This window comes from Strongylocentrotus purpuratus, unplaced genomic scaffold (assembly GCF_000002235.5).
Source record: "Strongylocentrotus purpuratus isolate Spur 01 unplaced genomic scaffold, Spur_5.0 spur5_scaffold_12, whole genome shotgun sequence".
Classification (NCBI taxonomy): Eukaryota; Metazoa; Echinodermata; class Echinoidea; order Camarodonta; family Strongylocentrotidae; genus Strongylocentrotus; species Strongylocentrotus purpuratus.
In genome coordinates this window covers 5,037,288-5,057,821 of record NW_022145597.1, presented here as the reverse complement: position 1 = coordinate 5,057,821, position 20,534 = coordinate 5,037,288, and the positions used below count along the sequence as shown (strand labels likewise).

The 20,534-nt window shown below is 37.7% G+C and overlaps 1 protein-coding gene across 3 annotated transcripts in view; it reads left to right on the top strand.

Annotated features, from left to right (window-relative positions):
- LOC592845 (glycerophosphodiester phosphodiesterase domain-containing protein 5) overlaps window positions 1–20,534 on the top strand; it is a 64,422-nt gene that overhangs the window by 8,831 nt on the left and 35,057 nt on the right. Inside the window, exons 2-4 of one of the 3 annotated variants that reach the window (XM_011666103.2) lie at window positions 7,366–7,479; window positions 7,931–8,183; window positions 13,014–13,117. In XM_011666103.2, coding sequence (XP_011664405.1) covers window positions 8,058–8,183; window positions 13,014–13,117 — 230 coding nt within the window. In that variant the 5' untranslated portion in view covers window positions 7,366–7,479; window positions 7,931–8,057. Of the gene's footprint in view, window positions 1–7,365; window positions 7,497–7,930; window positions 8,184–13,013; window positions 13,118–20,534 lie in introns of all 3 variants that reach the window. The other 2 variants (XM_011666104.2, XM_792350.5) reach the window with 2 other exon arrangements.

Here is a 20,534-nt window from a genome sequence, read left to right as displayed (position 1 = left end):
GCTTGCATTCTTCATGCATTTTTGAGGAATGCTGTACATGCATATCTTGCTGAAACTTACAACTTTTAGCAGCAGAACGGTGTAGCATAAATTTTAGAGAAGGGAAATGCAGAGATGCCAGGTTCAAAGATCAGCTATGCGTGACAAAATTGGGTGCGATGAGTGACAGCGTTTTTGGCCCTCGATGCGTGACTGTGACACCTGGTACATGTAGCTCTGAAAATGTGAAGTAATGAGGTACATGTAGATAACGTGCAAGGAATTGAAGGAATGTGGGACCATGCATGGGATTTTTATAGATGTATAGACTGCTATGAGAGGCATCGCTGTTTCTATGGGCTCAAGGGGATGTTACATCCAGCTATATGACCCTGAGGCCCCCGGTGCGCCGCGGGGTCATTGCTGGATGACCGTACAAGTCAAAGACACCATCAATATGTGTCAGGAAGCGTTTGCCCAAGGTTCCTTAACCGAATGGAAGCGCTACAAGAAATTGGCCAGCAACCAAATCAGACAGGCTCAGGGGAACTTCTATGACAACTCCTTAGCAGGGCTAAGATCCCTCGAAGTGGTATAGTGGCATTCAGCTTCTCGCCAATAAGATCAAAGAACGCTCTCCTATATCTGTGCCAACACTCCCTGAAGCCAGTGATGAGGAAATAGCTAATGCCATTAACCAGGAGTTTTCTTCTACATCACAGGGTCGACCGCCTATAACTACTTCCGACCTTCCAACATATCTTCCTTCTCTAGAGCCTCCACAGGAGTTGAACAGGATCAACATTAAGAAGGCCATCGGCCCTGATGACTTGCCAATCAGAGTTCTCAAGGAATTTGCTTGAGACATCAGCATACCCATGACAGACATTTTCAACTCCTCTCTCAGGGAAGGCAAGGTCCCTCAGATCTGGAAAGACGCAGATGTTGTTCCCGTGCCAAAAGAGAAACCTCCTGTCATCACAAAACTCAGGCCTGTGTCGCTAACATCCCAATGTGCGAAAGTTTGTGAGGGTTTCGTGGCTAAATGGATCCAACATGACATGGGCCATATATTGAATGACATCAGTATGGAAGCCTCAAGGGCTCATCAACCACCACTGTTTGATTGAAATGATGCGCATCAATTCTACAAGGAATCAGACAAATATGGGAGTACGTCCGAAAATCATCCCATGGATCAAGAGAACCAAACCAGCACCCCCTGACATATCTCTAGACCCGAATGATTTGGAGGTGGTCAATGAAACAAAAATCCTCTTTGTTTGGGTTCAAGGTGACCTAAAATGGGACAAACAAGTCAAAGAAATGCTGTCAGAGAGCAAGAAACAAGTACATATATTGAGCAGACTGAAGAGATAGATAGTTAAATAGGTCAAAGGTCAAAGGTCATAGTTCATTATATATGCGAAAAAATACACATCTGGTTTCCGATTGATAACTTTAGTAATGTTTGACGAATTTTTATGAAATTTGATATGAAGGTACGTGGTATCAAAACACAGCCTAAGTTCAATTTCCGAGTATGTAGGTCAAAGGTCATAGCTCATTAAATATGCAAATCTGGTTTCTGATCTATAACTTTAGTATTGACGGATTTTAATGAAATTTGATATGAAGCTTCATGGTATGAAAACACAGCCTAAGTTCGATTTCGGAGAATGTAGGTCAAAGGTCATAGCTCATTAAATATGCGAATCTGGTTTCCATTCGATATCTTGAGTAATGTTTGACCAATTTTAATGAAGATCGATATGAAGGTACATGGTATCAAAACACAGCCTTAGTTCAATTTCCGAGAATGTAGGTCAAAGATGAAAGGTCATAGCTCATTAAATATGCAAAAACACCTAATTATATACGTGAAAATGTGGTTAACTTCCTTGCCTACATGTAGTAATATAATAGTATAGTCCAATGGAGGTAACTTGTTCTGATGTATATAGGCCATTTGTACCCTGCGAGGGGATGCTACGTTTTGCGTTGACTTGTTATATTTCATTTCAAGATTTCGAACAACTTATTTTAAAATCCCAGCCTTTAGAACAATCTGCAGTCATGACGAATGACACGTGGCATTTTTTCAGCTGGAGGCGTGCAGCACCCTTAAAGTTTTAGATTTCAATGGATATCCTTACTCAAATTATAATATGGATAGATATTAAAAAGAGTTTTTGAGCGTCAAGTAACGTCTGGGAGTGTAGATTGTGCACACCGTGTGGGCGGGCAAGCACTGAATCCAATGACCGGGGTAATAAAGCGCAGACATTGTATTAAGCGCTTTATAAGCGGAATATTATTATATGATATGGCAGGCTAGGCATTACTTTCGTTTTTATGGAGGCTACTTTTAAAAAAACCAAGGAGCTTCTTTAAGAAAGGTGGGGGCTACTTTTGAAAAGAGCTAGCTTGTAAGCTGTAATAATTAGTTGTGTTTTTCCTTAGCCATACTGCTAGCCACCAAATTGGTACGTTATGATGGTAATATGTTATTTAGTCTTTTTTTCTGTCCAAAATTTGTATTACGGTATGGACAATGCAATCCCATTCAAAATATTTAATTCTGTTTAAAATTGTGTTAAAAACATTAATTGTAAGTGAATAGTTTTTACTCTTGTCCCACATACTGATGTATTTGTGATAACGAAACATGCGTAATCTTGGCCAGATTTTTTTTTATGTACTCATTTAGTTGTATCCCCCGGCAGTATGCCGGTGGGGTACATGTACTTTGGATTCAGCAGCGTTACGCCGCCGCCGCCGCCGCCGCCGCCGCCGCGTCCGCCGCCGCGTCATATTCTTGTGTGCACTCTCACTGCCACATTTCTTGATGGATTTCTTTCAAATTTTGTATGGAGGTGTATCCTGGTATAATCTACATACCTATAACTTTTGGTGATGCTGCCCCCAGTGTTCCGTCTTCTATAGGGTACAAGGCCATATTTCTGTGGATGGTTTGTGTGCGCTCTATAGGCCACATTTTTAAAGGGATTTTGTTCAAATTTTGAACGAAGGTGTATCTTGGTATAATCTACAAGCCTATAGATTTTAGTGATGCTGCCTCCAATGTTCCGTCTTTTATAGGGTCAAAGGTCATATTTTGATAGATGTCTTGTGTGCACTCTAGTGTGCGCTCTAACTGCCACATTTCTTGACGGATTTCTTTCAAATTTTGTATGGAGGTGTATCCTGGTATAATCTACATACCTATAACTTTTGGTGATGCTGCCCCCAGTGTTCCGTCTTTTATAGGGTCAAAGGTCATATTTTGATAGATGTCTTGTGTGCACTCTAGTGTGCGCTCTAACTGCCACATTTCTTGACGGATTTCTTTCAAATTTTGTATGGAGGTGTATCCTGGTATAATCTACATACCTATAACTTTTGGTGATGCTGCCCCCAGTGTTCCGCCTACTATAGGGTACAAGGCCATATTTTTGTTTGTGTGCGCTCTATAGGCCACATTTCTAAAGGGATTTTGTTCAAATTTTGAACAAAGGTGTATCTTGGTATAATCTACAAGCCTATAGATTTTAGTGATGCTGCTTGTATTAAGGTTCATTATAGTTTACTCTAGACCTCCACAAATTTGGTGCTGCAACCCCCCAGTATTCCATCTCTTATAGGGTCAAAGGTCATATTTAAAGGAATATCTTGTGTCGCTATGCAAATCACATTTCTTTCAAATTTTCTATAAATATGCATCATAATCTGATCTACACACCTATTGTTTTGGTGATGCTGCTCCTAGTCTTGACAATAGTCTGAGCCACTTGCGGCAATCTCTACGTCATCCTTTTGTTTCACAAAGAGGAGAGGGAATCTTTGTCCCTCCTTCCACATAAGGATAACACAAAATCGCTGCCACTGCCGGGGGATACATTCGCATTGCGCGGCAATACAGATTGCGATATTTCTAGTTTCATTTTGTAGACAGAAATCGATGCAATCAAATGACAATGGTATAGTATCAGGCCTTAAATTTCAATATTTTTAGGGCAAGGCAACTTTTCTGTAGGGCACATTCCTATATTACAGCACAAATAGTCACTCACATTTACTGGTTTTAAGTTATAAATAACACAATTTTAAACGGAATCACATTCTTAAAAATGGGATTGCATTGTCCATGGGATTGCATTGTCCAAGATAAAAATTTGGATCAGAAAAAATACTAATTAAACATATTACGTACCAATTTGGTTGCTGGCAGTTCAGCTGTATAAGGCGCTCCTGTGTATAAGGCGCACCCCTATTTTGAGGGCCAAAAAAAAAAAAAAAAAAATTGTGTTGTTGTTTGTTGTTGTTTTGTTGCCGAAAACCCACGCGGGGAAGGACCTTCATTTAACATCAAGGACAGGTGCAGTTGAAGGCGCTGATTTGTGCTTGTGAACTTGTCACAAATAATAGTAACAATGTCGTTTTTAGAAGAATGTGTAAGATCATTAATGTAAATTAAAAACAATAGAGTACCTACGATAGAACCTTGTGTTACACCATTTGATATAGAAATTTTTTTTGAGGAATTATTATTATAAACTACATACCGGTATTGAGATCTATTAGAAAGATTACTTTCAAACCAAGATGACAGACAAATGTGAGTGTTGTTGTAGTTTCCGAGTGGTGATTCAACACACTGATTACTGAGCTGGGAGACATTGCCAGGCATAGCGCCATAAATAAAAAAAAATAAAGAAAAAAAGTGCGCCTTAGACACAGAGGATTACGGTATTTGCCTCGTGCATGAATGGGTATTTACCATAGAGTTACTAGCCTTGGAGTGGGGACTGGATTAGGGTCCTCTGATCCATCTTTGAAGCCCCGCTCCCCAAGCGACCATTCCACTAAATTGGACTAATGCCGCCTGGTCGCACCGGTCGTAAATAAGATCACATAGCGCATGCGGAAGGTCGGTTCATCCGGAACCGCTTGCATGTGTGGTGCATTGTAGGATATGTTTACATCCTGAACATGGCAGCTTTCTCGCGTGACGATTATTATTTGGAAGATAAATGGATATTGCCAGTGCCACCAAAAATATAACAAAATACTAAATTACTAGTTATGTTGAAATAATGATGTGACTGAAAGTGAAATGTAAGGAACACTTATAATTATAATGACTTTATAATAATAATAATCATAATAATAACAATGATAATTATTAGATCTATATAACAATAACATGACTAATTGATATCATGATAATTAATGTACCAATACTGATAATAATAGTAATTATTAAAAAACAGTAATACCAATACTTCAGAAAAATAATAACAATCACCATATAATGCCATTCAATTGTAAACATAAATGTAAACATCTAGGCATTATCAATAATTTGCAGGGAGGTGCTCCCTGACATTACCAGTAGACCTAATATCAATTATCATTATTTATACACAAATAATTGCATATTTTACAACACAATCAACATCATTAATCACCACAAAAGTCAATAAACAATCACTATAGACATCACAATGGATTTGTATAACACAGTTGTTTAATATTCTATTTATAATCCTAACTATCCCCCAAGCTTAGCGCTTATAATTATATGCATGTCATCTCATTCATGCCCTCCCAGCTCTAGTTCCTCAACTCACTCGTCCAACCAACACGCACAATAATACCGCCAAAATTCCACAGGGAAACTGAAACCACACAATAGAAAATGAGTGACCCAGCAGATATGTTAACAGGTTTTCAATATGTCATCACAATAACACGAACGGGAACGATCGGTGGAGTCAAAATAAAGGAGAAAATTTCATCTGTCTGCCTAAAAAATGATCTTCACATAGGGAAGTCTGGGTCTATAACTAATATTACATTGAAGAATGAATATAAATGGAATAAAATAAGGAAAATTTTCAACAATAATCAGGTCAAAAGTATTTGTCGTTGGCCGATTTTTCGAGATCTTTGCACCCATCGAGAGCTGAATTCCTAGACTATCACGACATCAGAGTATATGTCCCATGTGATGAAGCTATCGACATGTGTACAGAGCTAGCTATATGAACCACCGATGTATTATGACAGGACTTTTGATGTTCCCTCCTAGAGAGGGCCAGTTCAGAGCGGCATCGCGCATGGGACTTGAAAGTCCGGTGATAGAGACCAGGGTAATCTCGTTGCGTAAGAGGTCTTTTTTTTCCTTCGTTGGACCCCTAATCCGGCATAATCCCGCTCTGAGTGATAAGAAAAGCCCTATAGGGGCAGAGTCTCCACTCCTAGGCTAGTAACTCCATGGTACTACAGGTATACAGTTCTTTGGATAGGCTATATGTAGCAGACACAAGGGCGTGTTATAGCAGCTAGTGTACATGTACATGGTGTGGTGTCATATCCGCATGCGCACGGCCATGCAGATAATTGCCAGTATTCGGAATGTACGTGCGAGCTACATGCTAGCAGTGCGATGCGTATTTGAACTGCAAGCTCGTTTCGTCTGGGCTCGGGCATTAAGCTGAGGCCAAGCAGTTATGGATGTGCGGACGATCAGAATCGGTAGCGACATACGGGGGCGACTTCAGGTTCTTAGGGGGCTATCTTGAGACTCGCGGGGGCCAAGTCGCCTTTCACCCCCGCGTATTTGTGAACCTGTGATATGGGCTAGTAGACTTCACACAGGTCTTCTCCCAATGTGTCACATCGTATTTTGCTAATGAATCAAATTTGAATTTAATTGTCCTAGGGGTAATTGTCATCTGTGGTGGGCGGGGGGCAGGGCGGGGACAGTAATTGTCCTATTGGTATTTATCCGGGGGGGGGGGGGGGGGGGGGTAGTATCCTACTTGTATAACCAGAATTTTATGTGCTTACCTATTTTGAGCCATGTTTGCAAATTTGTAAAAAACGTTTTATAGAAATTAGCAAACTAAACTTTGTCCTGCCCTACCACTGAAATTTTACATTTGTCTGCAGAGAATGTTTGTGTATTTGTGTATACAGTCCCTAGTCCATACTAGACTTAAATTGAGAGATGGAAGATTATTCAACCTACGTGTATACATTATACATGTATACAGCAGCAATCTCTGACAATCTGTAGTTATACTGGTAAGCTATTCTTTGCCAAAATTCCAAGATTACATACGTGTATAAATTAACATTTCATTAATCATACTGGAAAAATGGAATTGGCAGGGCAGGGCATATTGGGAGTTTAAAGTCAATTTATGGTTGAGATTTACATGTACAATGTACATGCCCTGTCTCATTCTGTACATGTAAGTATTATATCATTTCAAAAATTTATTTAATTTGAGAGGAATTATGCAATTTTAATTGTAAATATTAATTTGTAAGTATAATAGGAAAGTATTAATTCTAAAGTATCATATCTCTTGACAGGACATGTGGAACAGGTGTTTGAAGCCAGAATCTTGCCTCAGAAGATTACACAATTTTGAAAAACTTGACCTTTGTTTGACCGATGATGACCAATGATTGTTCAGAAGGAAATGTGTGAGGAACATATACATGTATGAACCTTGTATACCGAAAGAATTTGTGAAAGCCATCTGACCGTCTCAATGCAGTGTTTGGAAACATCCACATCTGGATCCTGTTTTTGTACTACATTTAAAGTATACCCAATAAGTCATTACTTTGGGAGATCTACATGTACATGTTCATGTGCATTGTTTACTAAAGTTAATTAAGTGTTGCTGCCAGGGAATACGCTTAAAGATGAACCTCCTACTGAATTTATATTGCACGAAAAAAGTCTTTCACTCTTAAAATTTCCTGTTTGAGAGAATTTGACAGCCGTTTAGCGATTGCTCTTGTTTTAACAGAGTGGTTAAGAATTATGATATTCCACTGTTGACAGTGCATTTGCCAAGAAAAGCTTCCTGAATCCTGATTCAAGGAGATTGATTGAATGTCTGATGAGTGTTTCTTCTCTCTACCACAGTTGTAACGGCTCTGAAGTAGTGTTGACAGCGCAGTTGTCTTGTATTACTTGAGGAAACGCCACTGAATGAAGTGTTAATTGCTGGACTGATCCTGTTAGCAAGGCAGCTTCCTTTCACCCACACAAAATGGTGTCCCACGTGAGGTTAGAGAAGGAACAGAAGTATCGCCAACAGGTCTGTCTGTCCTGTGTAACAGGGCTCTATGGTTGCCGTTGGAAACGCTACAGAAGGTCCACAGAACCTACAAATTTGGTAGGTTGGGTATATTTCCTTTAAATAATTCTGAATTATTTGTGTAGAATGATTATGAATTATGATTGTTTTTTTATAGAGATTATAGCCATGAAACATGCATGTAAATGTATGATAGACCCATTCTCACACACATGCAAATGTACATGTACTGTATAGTTGATATGAAATGATGATAATGATAACAAATTAACAAGGTAACAAAAACAACACCAACAATATTTGGATTATTGTGATGTGATTCAAATTTTGCATCTTTATGTGCCTGTTCGCACTTGGGAAATGAAATTGATTTTCAAAATCAGAAACATCTGTGACAACCATTTGCGCATCAAGAAACTTTTGCAGATTATTAAGAAAAATTGTGTTGCGGCATTTGCAGAGATGCCAAGTTCAAACATTAGCTATGCGTGACATTTTCATGACTCGACGTGCTAGCGCGGGGCGAGGCGAGGGTATAGCGTACGTATAGCGTATGGTGTACATGTACGTGTCGAGATCGTGCATGCGCGTGATGCGACATGATAGCTGGCCTGCATGCATGCTACGTGCCTGCGATATACGTACACGAACCCTGCGAGGAAGGAGCTGAGGCCTCGAGGCGTTTTTTTTTTTGGTGCTTTTTACCAGACACCGTAGTACGTTAAAAAACCCAAGCATGCAGGCTGGCTATCACGCACATGCGCGATTTAGAACGTACGGTACACTATATGCTATACATGTATACGTGCGCTATACTCTATACGCTATACCCTTGCTCGTGTCCCAAGTCATGAAATTGTCACGCATAGCTGATCTTTGAACTTGGCATCTCTGTGATTCATTTAATTTTGTGCAAAACTACCGGTATTGTATTGCAATTCATGCGGTGCATTTTATATCTAATGCTTCTAATCATATATGTACAGGCACATACTTCTGCATCAAGTATTCTTTTGTATTTTGGGTGTACTGTACACTATGTATACATGTAGGCCTGCTCAGTTTCGCATGTACATTTACATGTAATGGTACACACGTACACACCGGTTCTCCATAAAGGCCCGGTCCCACTGCACTTACGGATGCAAAGAGGATGTAAAACGTAAACAAATCTTGCCATCCGTTGGAAAACGCTTTACATCCGTTGTGTACTCATTGCATACGTGTTTCATACGCTCTATCCATCGAGCATCCGTCCACTGTGATTTCATCCGCGCAAAAAGTTTTGAGCTGCACAAAACTTTTAGAACGGATGAACTTCCGCCGTGTACGATGTTAATCCGCGACAAATACGAGCAACAAACGTTCTATGTCCGTTATCATCCGTTAAACGTCCGCTGTATCCTCTCTGCATCCTCTGGGTATCCTCGCAACTCACATCCCCTGCAGCTGAAAACGGAAAGAGGGAGGAAAGATAAGGTACATGGAACGTCTATACATCGTTAGTAGCACGGAAATAGAAAGGATGTAAGCGTATGCATCTCGTATATAACGTATTCAAAGCTGTCTTCCACTTCCATCCGCTTTCATCCGCTAGGCTTCCGATGAACATCCGTTTAACATCCCCGCTACATACTACCCACGTCCGTTATTTTCCGTTCTGTTTTTTGCAAATTTTCGCAAATTTTGTCCATTTCTGGAGCGGATGAAAACGGATGGAGCCACCCCCGAAATTTTGCTTGTCCGCTGTGTCCTTAATGCATACGTTTTGTGTCCATCGGCCAGTGGGACCGGGCCATTAGGGATCAACAGTTTGATAGTTTTTTGCATCCGATGTATGTACTGTACACGTACATGTACATGTACACCATGTATCATCAATCATCTGTTGTATTGTATTTACTACCACATTGAAAATGCAATATGTATGTACATCTTCATAGAGTTAACGAGTAACACTGTATTTTGAGAATGAATAAAAGAAAAATTACCTAATATCAAAAGCTATTCAAATTCTGTTGCTACCAGTACACATTTTTTTTATCCCCGTTAATATTACTTAATATAATTAATTACATACTAGGTATCATTAAACAGGGCTGTCAACTTTGGGGAACTGCTTCGAGGGAGGTCATATACAAATATTTGTTTTGCTGAACGGTAGTGGCGTACACAAGATTTTTTTCAAGGGAGGTGTTTTAAAATTTGAAAAACCGCGCCGAAAATTTTGCAACAACTCACCCAGCCACCGAATAAGCGGGGGGGGGGGGGGGGGGGGGGGGGGGTAAGAGCACATTTGAGATTCTACATCTAAGCGGTAGGAAAAACGTGCTGGTGGGAGTCTTCCGCTACGTCGTTGTGATTAAGATGAAGATTTAAATCCCGAGTTCAATCGCCCCGCCTTTAAAAAACAATAATGATTTAAGTCACTTCCATGGACTTCTATCAGGCAATGACAATTTCGGTCATTGCTTTGTTTTTGTTTAGATTCTGCCTAATTAATTGCTTGACGTCTGATCAGGAATATACTTTAGCAGGGCTTTTCAAAGTCCGTAACGCAGCTCAAGTCAATCCGGACTGCCCAGGAGGCTCTGGGTTTTTTTTGACCGGGGATTGAATCCAAAGGGTACCAATACCATGGGTACTGCGTAGTGTAAAAAAATGAACATTTCCCCATAAATTATGTATTGTGCAGAATTGTCACTTCCCTGATATTTGAATCATTCAAACACCATTTAAGACAGAGATATGAAATTTCATTTGTGGACGTATCCTTTATGAGATACTCTATCAATAAGCCAAGGTTAATAATTTTTTGTCATTCCATTCCCTCGGCTGAGAGAGAACCAAAATAACCAGGCCTTTTTAGGAGCAAACTGTAACAATTCCCCTAAGATCAGATATAGCCCTTAAAGGGACAGTTGAGTTTTGTTGCAGAGGGCGCTAAACAAAATAAACATTTTGTGAGATAAAGAAAAACTGAGTTTTAAATTTGAAAGAACATACAATTTAAATGGAAAAAAAAAAAAATCATTTTTGTCTCGCCTGCTTTTGATATAATTTTGAAAGGTATAAGTTCTTAGTCAATGAAACTTGCACTATAGGGTATTCAAGTATCCCCAATCATGTGAGTAGAATTCAGGTTACCATACTAAGTTAAGGTCAAAGGTCATTTTAGGTCAACAAACTTAGGTTTTGTTATGGCATCAACCTCTAGATTTTGAATTTTTAGCATATTTTCAAAAGTGTTTGTTCAAATTCCATGAAAATTGTACCCAAGGGTTATCAGGTATCACAAATCATATAACACAAATTCCAGGTCACAAGGTCAAAGGTCATTTTAGGTCAGTTGTCTTGGATCATGTTTTCACAACTTAATATGAGAATAAATGAACCAATTTTTTTATTTGTTCATGATTCTTAGTCAATATTCACTTCAAAATGGTAATTATATTTAGAGGATTTCAATTTTTGGGGCCTGCAAATGGGCCACCCTGCCTATAAATAATGTTCCAACCTCAATTTTTCATATCGAATTGCGTAATGCAGGCGAGACCTCCGAAAGTGTTTCAATTGTTGTTTGATTAAAATTGGTTCAGAGACATGTAAATATTTGATAACTTGAACCAGCCGTTGAAAAAACGAGATAGCGTCTTATAAGTTTTATTCCAGCCAGCAATGCCGATGTTGGCTTTTTCGTGTTGTTTACAATAGTACGCACAACTACAGTAGCTGGCCCGTGTATTGTTATTATTAATTAATTAATAAATTAATGGTCACCATATTTTGTTGAAAGTTGAGCTGAATTGGTATAACCGTTTTATCTAAATTTCACACATTGTGGGGTCTAAAATACCTTCATAGCAATTTTAGGTCCTAAAAGAGCTCTAGAAATGTCATAAATAACAAATAAGACCAATAACCATGCACTTTGAAGGCATTTGCTGTCTGATCCAAGAACTCAACTATCCCTTTATGAAAAAGCCTCATTTTCTTCAGAATACAACAGACTGCCATTGCTGTAAATTTTAGGAATTAATTGTCAGAAAATTTGCATCAAGTACTACCTTCATTTTGCAATCACTCCAATTGTGTCAATGTTTAAAGGTATAGGCCAGTTTTGGAAAAATCTATCCTTTTCTCTTTCGTTATGTATTTCCTTTTTTTCTTCCTTTCCATATCCTCTCCACTCTCCTTATGTATTTCTTTGTTTTCCCTTTTCTATCATCTTCCCTTCCCTGGGTGTACGTGCTTACACAATGAAGTATATTGCTGCTGGTGATTGTATATAATCTGCTGACGATGTAGACTCTTTCACCAGAGCACTTCTAGGATTCCCCCCCCCCCCGAAAATTGCTAAAAAATATGTGCGGCCTGGATAGATATCACACAGTCCCATATACATCTTTCTGTGTACAGTGCTTGTAACTTTACCAAGACTGGGACAAATTTCTTATCATTTTGATGATTCCAGAACCTTGCAGTACACACCAATACTTCTATGCTAGATGATCAACCTTTTCTGATGGATTCCACAACGTTTCCTTCACAATGCAATCGCATGACCGGAACTGGGCTATACCTTTAAGCAGCTTATTGCCGGAAAACAGTGCTACTTTTCTCACTGGTATACCCTAAATGTGTACTAGAACTTTCACTTTTTACCGTCTTAACTCTTGGAATGAAGGTAATTGTAAAGTCATGTATATATGTATAATATCACAAACTTATATTCATAGAAATAATTGATTACTGTAAGTAACCTAAACTTGCCCATTGTTTCGAACCTTTTAGCTCCCATGAAAATTACGTCTGTAACCTAACCAACATGTACATTTACATAGAGTTCTAGATTTTGTAGTAAAGTAACAAGTTCTTTGTTTTATTTTTCTCACTTTCCTGTTTCAGTATGAGAAGATATGGCTAGGAGTAGTCGTGACATCATTTATCTTCATGCTAATATGGCTCTATTTCTGGCTTATAGCACAGAATGATTCTGACGACCTCAACTGGTAAGTTTTCTGTTTCCTTCCAGCAAGTACATGGGTAGTCCAGAATCTGGCCAATATGATTTGTAATAATCTCCACCACTGTGATATCCCTACTTGCTGCACAAAACATTGTCCGGACAAAAACGTAGCGATCATGAAACCGGTTCAAAAGTTTAACCTTGATGACATAATTCTTGTTGGACCGCCCCCAATCATGCGTATTCAATACAACTCGGCTTGTGAGATCGAAAGACACAATCTGCACATGTACCATGAATGGGTATGGACTATGGATTGAACGCAAAAGTATTTTAAGGGTAAATATTAGCACCCAATTCAAAATCTCATTCTTAAAAATGAGACCAAAATCATGCAAAATGAACGATTCTAAGGATCAAAATCATAGCTTTTAAAGTAGCTTGGCGAAGAAATTTCACATAATCACTAAAAATGGGCAAATTATACATGTCCGGATAGCGTAGACCAATATGAAGACACACATTCTGCTTTAAAATGTCTTGTAAATATAAATGAAACGCGGTAAGAAGCTTTTTCCAAGAACCTTCTCAGAACTTCAATTCCCGGCTTGAACATTTTGGTTGCGCAGTAGGCCGATTATGACATCCCTGGTTGGGCTCAAGCTCGCCTCTCGCATAGCTCGCGTGCGGTATTTTGCATATCTATACGTATACATTATCCAGACTTTTGCATGCTTCATATCCTGACCAGAAAGTGGAATAACAATCTCTAGATTACATATAATATTTAGCAAATTTATGTAATATAATGCGAGGGGTGAATCGTGCAATTCGATTTGTCCAAATACCTTTCCATTCTGTGTAATTTGCTGAGATGTTTTGTACTTGGCGTGATAGTGATTGCTGTTGAATATATACGGAGACCATTATGAGTGAATTGCGAGCGTCCTTTTGCATTTGTATGATGTCCTGCAGCTGCAGTTCTATTTATGAATGGTGCATATTTGTAATTGATTTTCGCCAAATTTAATCTCACATCTAATCATCTTTGTTTTATTATCCATGAAATTTGCCAAAAAGCCCCACACAGCCCGAAAAATTAGAAAATGTCTCGCCCAGTCATGACAGATTGATCGCCAGTTGAGCGGGGCCGGGGGAGCTGAGCGGCAGCTCGCGCTGATATGCTATCACTTGACCTGCACCAGCATCGACGCCGTCTTCTCCGAATTGTTATCTTTCTTCTATCTCTCCTACATCCCCATCATCATCTTCATCACTATCACTACCAGTACCACTGTTGTGGAGCTGTGCTCATCAACTTCGAATTCTAAATCGAGTAAAACCTCTTCTTCGAGCTCGGACATTTTGATCAGATATTTAGCGTTCGAGTGGCGTTTGTATACGTATAATGCATGCAGGCGAGAGTTGTGTGAGAGCTTGAGGATCGCACTCTCGCTCATGTGCCCAACCTCCTACGTCACAAATCGTACGTCACAATACCAGGCCGATCAAGGGCGGAATAATCGGGTAGTAATTTCACCACTTTTATAAGTCAAATCTGTTAACAATTTTTGAAAACTAAATATGAACCATTAGAAAGATTGTAACGTTAACTTTGCAATGATACCAACATCATTATTAGTTAAAAGTCTTTTGAAACCTTCGCTCAGCTACTTTAACAACCACATGCATTACTTATAATGTATGCAATGTAGAGGTGTTGTGGTCAAGTGGATACGTCGCCGGACTGTCGATCACAAGGTCCGCGGTTCGAGTCCCGCCACCGCACTAATGTCCTTTGGCAAGACATTGATCTACATTTGCCACACTCCACCCAGGTGAAGTAAATGGGTACCTGGTAGGAATTTATTCCTTGAAATGCTAGAGCGCCGTATGGCAGCCGTGCTAAAGCCAGGGTAATAATCGGGAGCGCCAGGAGGGTCAAATCTGACTGACATGAGCGCTATACAAGAACCCACTATTATTAATTATTTATTTTATGCACACACCAAATTTTTTAAGAATAAGAATTAATAAATGAATGTGAATAAGCCAGTTCACGGTTGCAGTCTGAGCATGAGCAGATAAAGGTCAAATTTTGACATGCACAGAGACGAAATATTGGATATGTGCTCATGAAAGTTATGTAATCATTATTCATTCATGCACATTCAGTGCACTCCATGATACGCAGGGGGAAGTATTCTTTGAAAAGGGGAAACAAAGGCTATTTATATAGGACCTCCATCGCTGTAGGAGTGATTATTTCAACATGTACAAAGTGGGACCTCAATGCTTTGAAGATCTGTGGATATTCGGGGTCATTGCAGTAATGTGCTAACCGTGAACTGGTCTATTATCACGCTCTGCGGATTGACTGTATAGGCCTTTGAAAAATTGGAGTGGTTTGTACTCTGCAAAATTTGTAAAAATTGCAAAATCTTGTTGCAAATCAAGTACATATATACAGTTTTATATGCATTTGTACGATTTTAGATATTTAAACAAATTAGAGATTTGAATCACCAAGTAGTGATTTCATGTTCTCACAAGTATTAAGCATAAAGTGAGATTCTGAATGCAGTTTTGAAATAATTATTGGTAGAGCGGTAGAGGTGTTGTGGTCTAGTGGATACATCACTAGAGAGTTATTATTATCCCCTCGCCAACAAAGTCGAAGGGGAAATAGTAGCACTGCCGTCTGAACTTCCGTCCATAACAAATCTGGTTTCCTTTCGATAACTTTAATACTGTTTGACAGATTTCTTTTCTTTCTCTTTAATAAAATCATCTTTATTCAATATTGTTTTCGACTTTACAAAACATAACAAAACATATATGAATATACATACATGATATAACCAATAGAATCAACAACAAGAATATAGCTGATTATACAAGATAAATATTTTTTTAAAGCAACACAATGTTTTTCCTATTATTATCAAATGATACAAATTTGTTATTCTTATAAATGTATTGTTCAAGAGAACGATAATACCTTAACATGCATTTAGAAGAATTTAGTGAGAGTACGCTTTATTTGCATTTGTTGGAAAATATATAGTATTTGGCATATAAAATAATTTAATTAAATTGAACTCCAACGTTTCCATGAAACCCAAAAATGAAATTAATTTTATTCAAAGTAACTTTATCCTCTAAAATGAAATGTTGGACATCCGCAATAAATTTTCTAATGATTGGGCAATCCCTAGATAAATGTTTTATAGATTCCACGGAGCTATAACAAAACAGTTTTATTGAAATTTGATATGAAGGTACATGGTATCAGAATACAGCCAAGTTTGATTCCGGAGTATGTAGGTCAAAGGTCATAGCTCATTAGATATGTAAAAAAAAAAATCCACATATCTGGTTTTGCAATTACATTCTTAGAATTAGCAAGACATTTATAACTAAATAATGTACTGGTACATAAAACATCAAAGAGAAATCTCAGTGTTGCTACATTGTATTTTTAAAGCAAAAATTAGCATTACAAAAATCTATGATAATGCAAAGGTCTTCATATGCACTTGAACAGTCTTTGGGTGCGTTTATGAGCTCTTTTCTGGCCTAGAATCAGCATTTTCAAACATCTTTCAGGCAGATTTGCATGTTGATAAAAGCAAGCACATTTTCATACGTCTTTAGAATAGAAACATACTTGTATTTGCATATTGAAACGCCGAAAAAGGTGCGCTTTGAATGTGAGGATGAGCCAGAATCACGTTTCTGAGAAATGATAAACGCAAAGCTGTTTTGAAACGTGACCGGTATATATTTCAGACCTTCCCAGGCTAATTTTCGGTTTGGAGAAATAGTGCATGTACATGTACCTGTGTCATGTTAATGTTGTACAAGCGTTTAATTACATGCTTCAAGTTCAATTATATTTGAGTGTATTGTCATCGCGTGCACATGCTAACATCTACAAGAATATCGACAAATTATTGCTGTTTATTATCCTTTACCTTTACCTTTAATAAGTACCATATAATATGTCTGCCAGTGCGAGTTCAAAGGTGAAAGGTTCAAACTGGGATGCCGATGAACTTGGGTGATTGCTGCTCCTGTGGGCAGAACCCAATATTAGAGAGGAACTTAAACTTTTTAAACTTCAAATTTTGTATGTCACAATAATACTAGTATGTAGGTACTTAGTAGTAGTTAGATCGAAAATAAAAAAGCGCTCGCTCTAGTTGACCTACGCGTAATTCTCTGCTTCATGGGTCAGCTGCACAGAGACAAGGCCTTCATTTCGAATCAAGAAGACTTGATAAACGTGACATCCTATAGTGTTCACGTTCCTATAGTGTGTTTCTATAATTTTTATAGAAACTGTGTTTCTGAGTAGCAGAAGTTGTTAAACGCACCCTAAAATGTCTTGTGATAATCTGCATGATCAGGGTCTGACCCTTTCCAGAAATTTCTGAAAGAAGAGACCAAAGTGTTTACTATATCTAAGCATTTGCCCTTGCATTCTCTGAGACATTCAGTTTCAGTGGCAGCTAGGGATTAGTTTGCATTTCCGGTGTCTGATTACCAGCAGTGTCCAGACACAATTTGCTTCTTTCAGTACATGTACAATTATGTAGTGTGGAACTGCTATTCCATTCAACCTTCTTATCCGCTTTGCTAAATGCTATAGACTTCCCACAAATTGCTCTAAATTGTCCAAAAGATGCTCTTTCATCAGCGACATAGAACATAATTCACGCATATATTGTTTGAAGATTGCTGTTCTAGTTTTATTTTTTTCTTCTTCACCAAATCTTCAAATGACTTTGTAGCCCTTTGCTTTAAACTGATAATTTACTACACAGTCTACATAGAGGAGTCCTGAAAAGGACTCTGACTAGGTAATATTTCTTGGGGGTGTGGTAGTCCTGAAAAGGACTGTTTGTTATCTTTCTTAGCATATAGTTCTAAGGAGAACTATAGTGCTTGGAGAGGATGAGTGGCTCGATGTTTCGAACAGGTTGACTATCCGTCGTTCAAAAAAAAATTCAAAAAAAAAAAAAAATTACCAGAAAAAGCATTTTTGGGGAAAAAAAGAAAATGTGGAAAAAATAATTTCAAGGGAAAAAAAAATTCATGAAAAAAAAATTTCACCAGCCGGTAAAATATAACCAACCAGGAAAATATAACCAACCAGAAAAATATAACAATTTGGATCCTTGCAAATTGATATCACGTGACGAGCTCTGGACCAATCACATCTCGGTATCTGTCTAAGCTATCTAATATATGTATTTGTTACTTTGGTCTTTAATTTTTATAAAAATTTAAATTCTGCTTCATCCTTCAGTCATCCATTGTTTTAGATATTCCCATGTACAGTGTACATCTAGGCTTTCACAGGACCTTGATTCATTCCATAGGATATAGTCTTAAATTATTTAAACATTATTTTTAATTTCTTGTCTCATGATATCTAAGATCTCTCCTCTTATTTGTCCATTGAAGGGCAGGTCCAAGCTATTTGGATTGTGACGTACGGGACATTTAGAGACTTTAAACAAGAAATAACAACAGATGTAATTATTTATATGGCTATCTTTTGGTATGAGTCTGTGGCTATTATGGGCTAGTTCATTTGTGGAAAGTTTTAGTTCTGACCAATTTTTTAATTAATTTTAAATGTAATTAATGTGCTGCGTGACGTACGGGACGCTGTGGTCCCGTACGTCACGCAGCACATTAATTACATTTAAAATTAATTAAAAAATTGGTCAGAACTAAAACTTTCCACAAATGAACTAGCCCATAATAGCCACAGACTCATACCAAAAGATAGCCATATAAATAATTACATCTGTTGTTATTTCTTGTTTAAAGTCTCTAAATGTCCCGTACGTCACAATCCAAATAGCTTGGACCTGCCCTGAACCATTTCACATGCTTAAGGTGTGTAAGGTGCGTATTGAACTTAAAGGTTTACTCACTTTAAAGATTTAGTAAATGCAAGAAAGAATACATGTTTATAACTCTTAAAGATATTGACAGTAAAATTTCATTAAAAGACAAACAGTTTGAATATCTCAATGACAAAGGCTTACCTGTACCTTAAAGTGACTTGGTAACATTCTTGAAGGTTGATGAAAAAATTGCTTACTTTTTGTATAAAATGTTACTATATTCCTTCTACTGTACTAACCCTCTGTTATGCAAAATATCCTGAAAAAATTCTCAAACCACAAAGATATCTATGGTTTTCTTTGAAGGAGTCGATGTATGACACCCTCTAACAGTGATTAACAGTCAATTCTCCCAACCATTTTTGAATTTTCCCAACCATTTTTCCATGAAAAAAAGACATAAAACAGGCTATAAAAAAAAATCTGTCAACACTTAAATGTCTGGAATGGAATGTAGAGCCATTTTATTGCTTTGTGACGATTTCCATTCACCTAAAATGTAATTAAATTGTAATAATATAGTTGGGAGAATTAAGGAATCGATCAGACCAGTCTTTCCCAATTTGTACCATGAGTAATGGTCCGTTTTCACTCAAATTTTTAGATTATCTTTAATTGTACATCTAGCATTGAAGTCACTACCTAAGCACCACTATCTCTCATCTGAACAATGTTACCAAGTCCCTTTAAATAAGGCATGTGAGAGAAGCCCAAGATCATGTCATCATTAAAAAGAGAATATCAAAATAATTGCTTGGAAATGAGCACTTTCTGGAGTATGAGTTGACACTGTCACCTTTTCTATTCAACTGTACATAATCATTGTGAATAAATCAGCAATTTTTTCGGACTGAAATAACAATATGTAATGGCCTTTTGACCCACAATAATTGCTTCAGTTAAAACTTTGTACAGAAGATTTTGACATTATTTTTGTTTAATGGCAGGAGAGTAAGGTATCATTAGACAGAATGTTAGTTACTGTACTCTTTAAAATGACTTCTAATGCAAGGCCACACATGGGAATCTACCAAAGTACATAATTTTTTTAAAATATGCACTTAATAATGTTTACTGACAGCTTTTGGTTTTGCCCAATCATGAATCTTTTGGGTAAGTAGAAGCTTCCATGTTATACAGCTTTTAATACTTATTAAGTTTCACTATTTCTTGAAGCTTAAATGAGAAAAACTAACTTTTTATCTACATGTATATCTAGTGAAGATCTCATGCATATGAAAACAATATTGCAGCTTCTACTTTTGCCTGATCTAAATTGATTAGCAATTAATTTTTAGAAACTTCATATTGCATGACATGCCAAAAGAAGGGCAAGAGCATAATCTTTTGTCCGATTTATTATTTGATTTGATTGTTGGAATGAAATGTGTTATTAGATCTACACATGTACAGTATGTACATGTAGGTACCCAGTATTAAGAACATTGAAATACATTTAACATGCATTTTGCTTTTTCATATCAATACCATTAATGTGTTTTTTCTTTCTGTGGCTCTAAATTAGGCTTTGTGAGT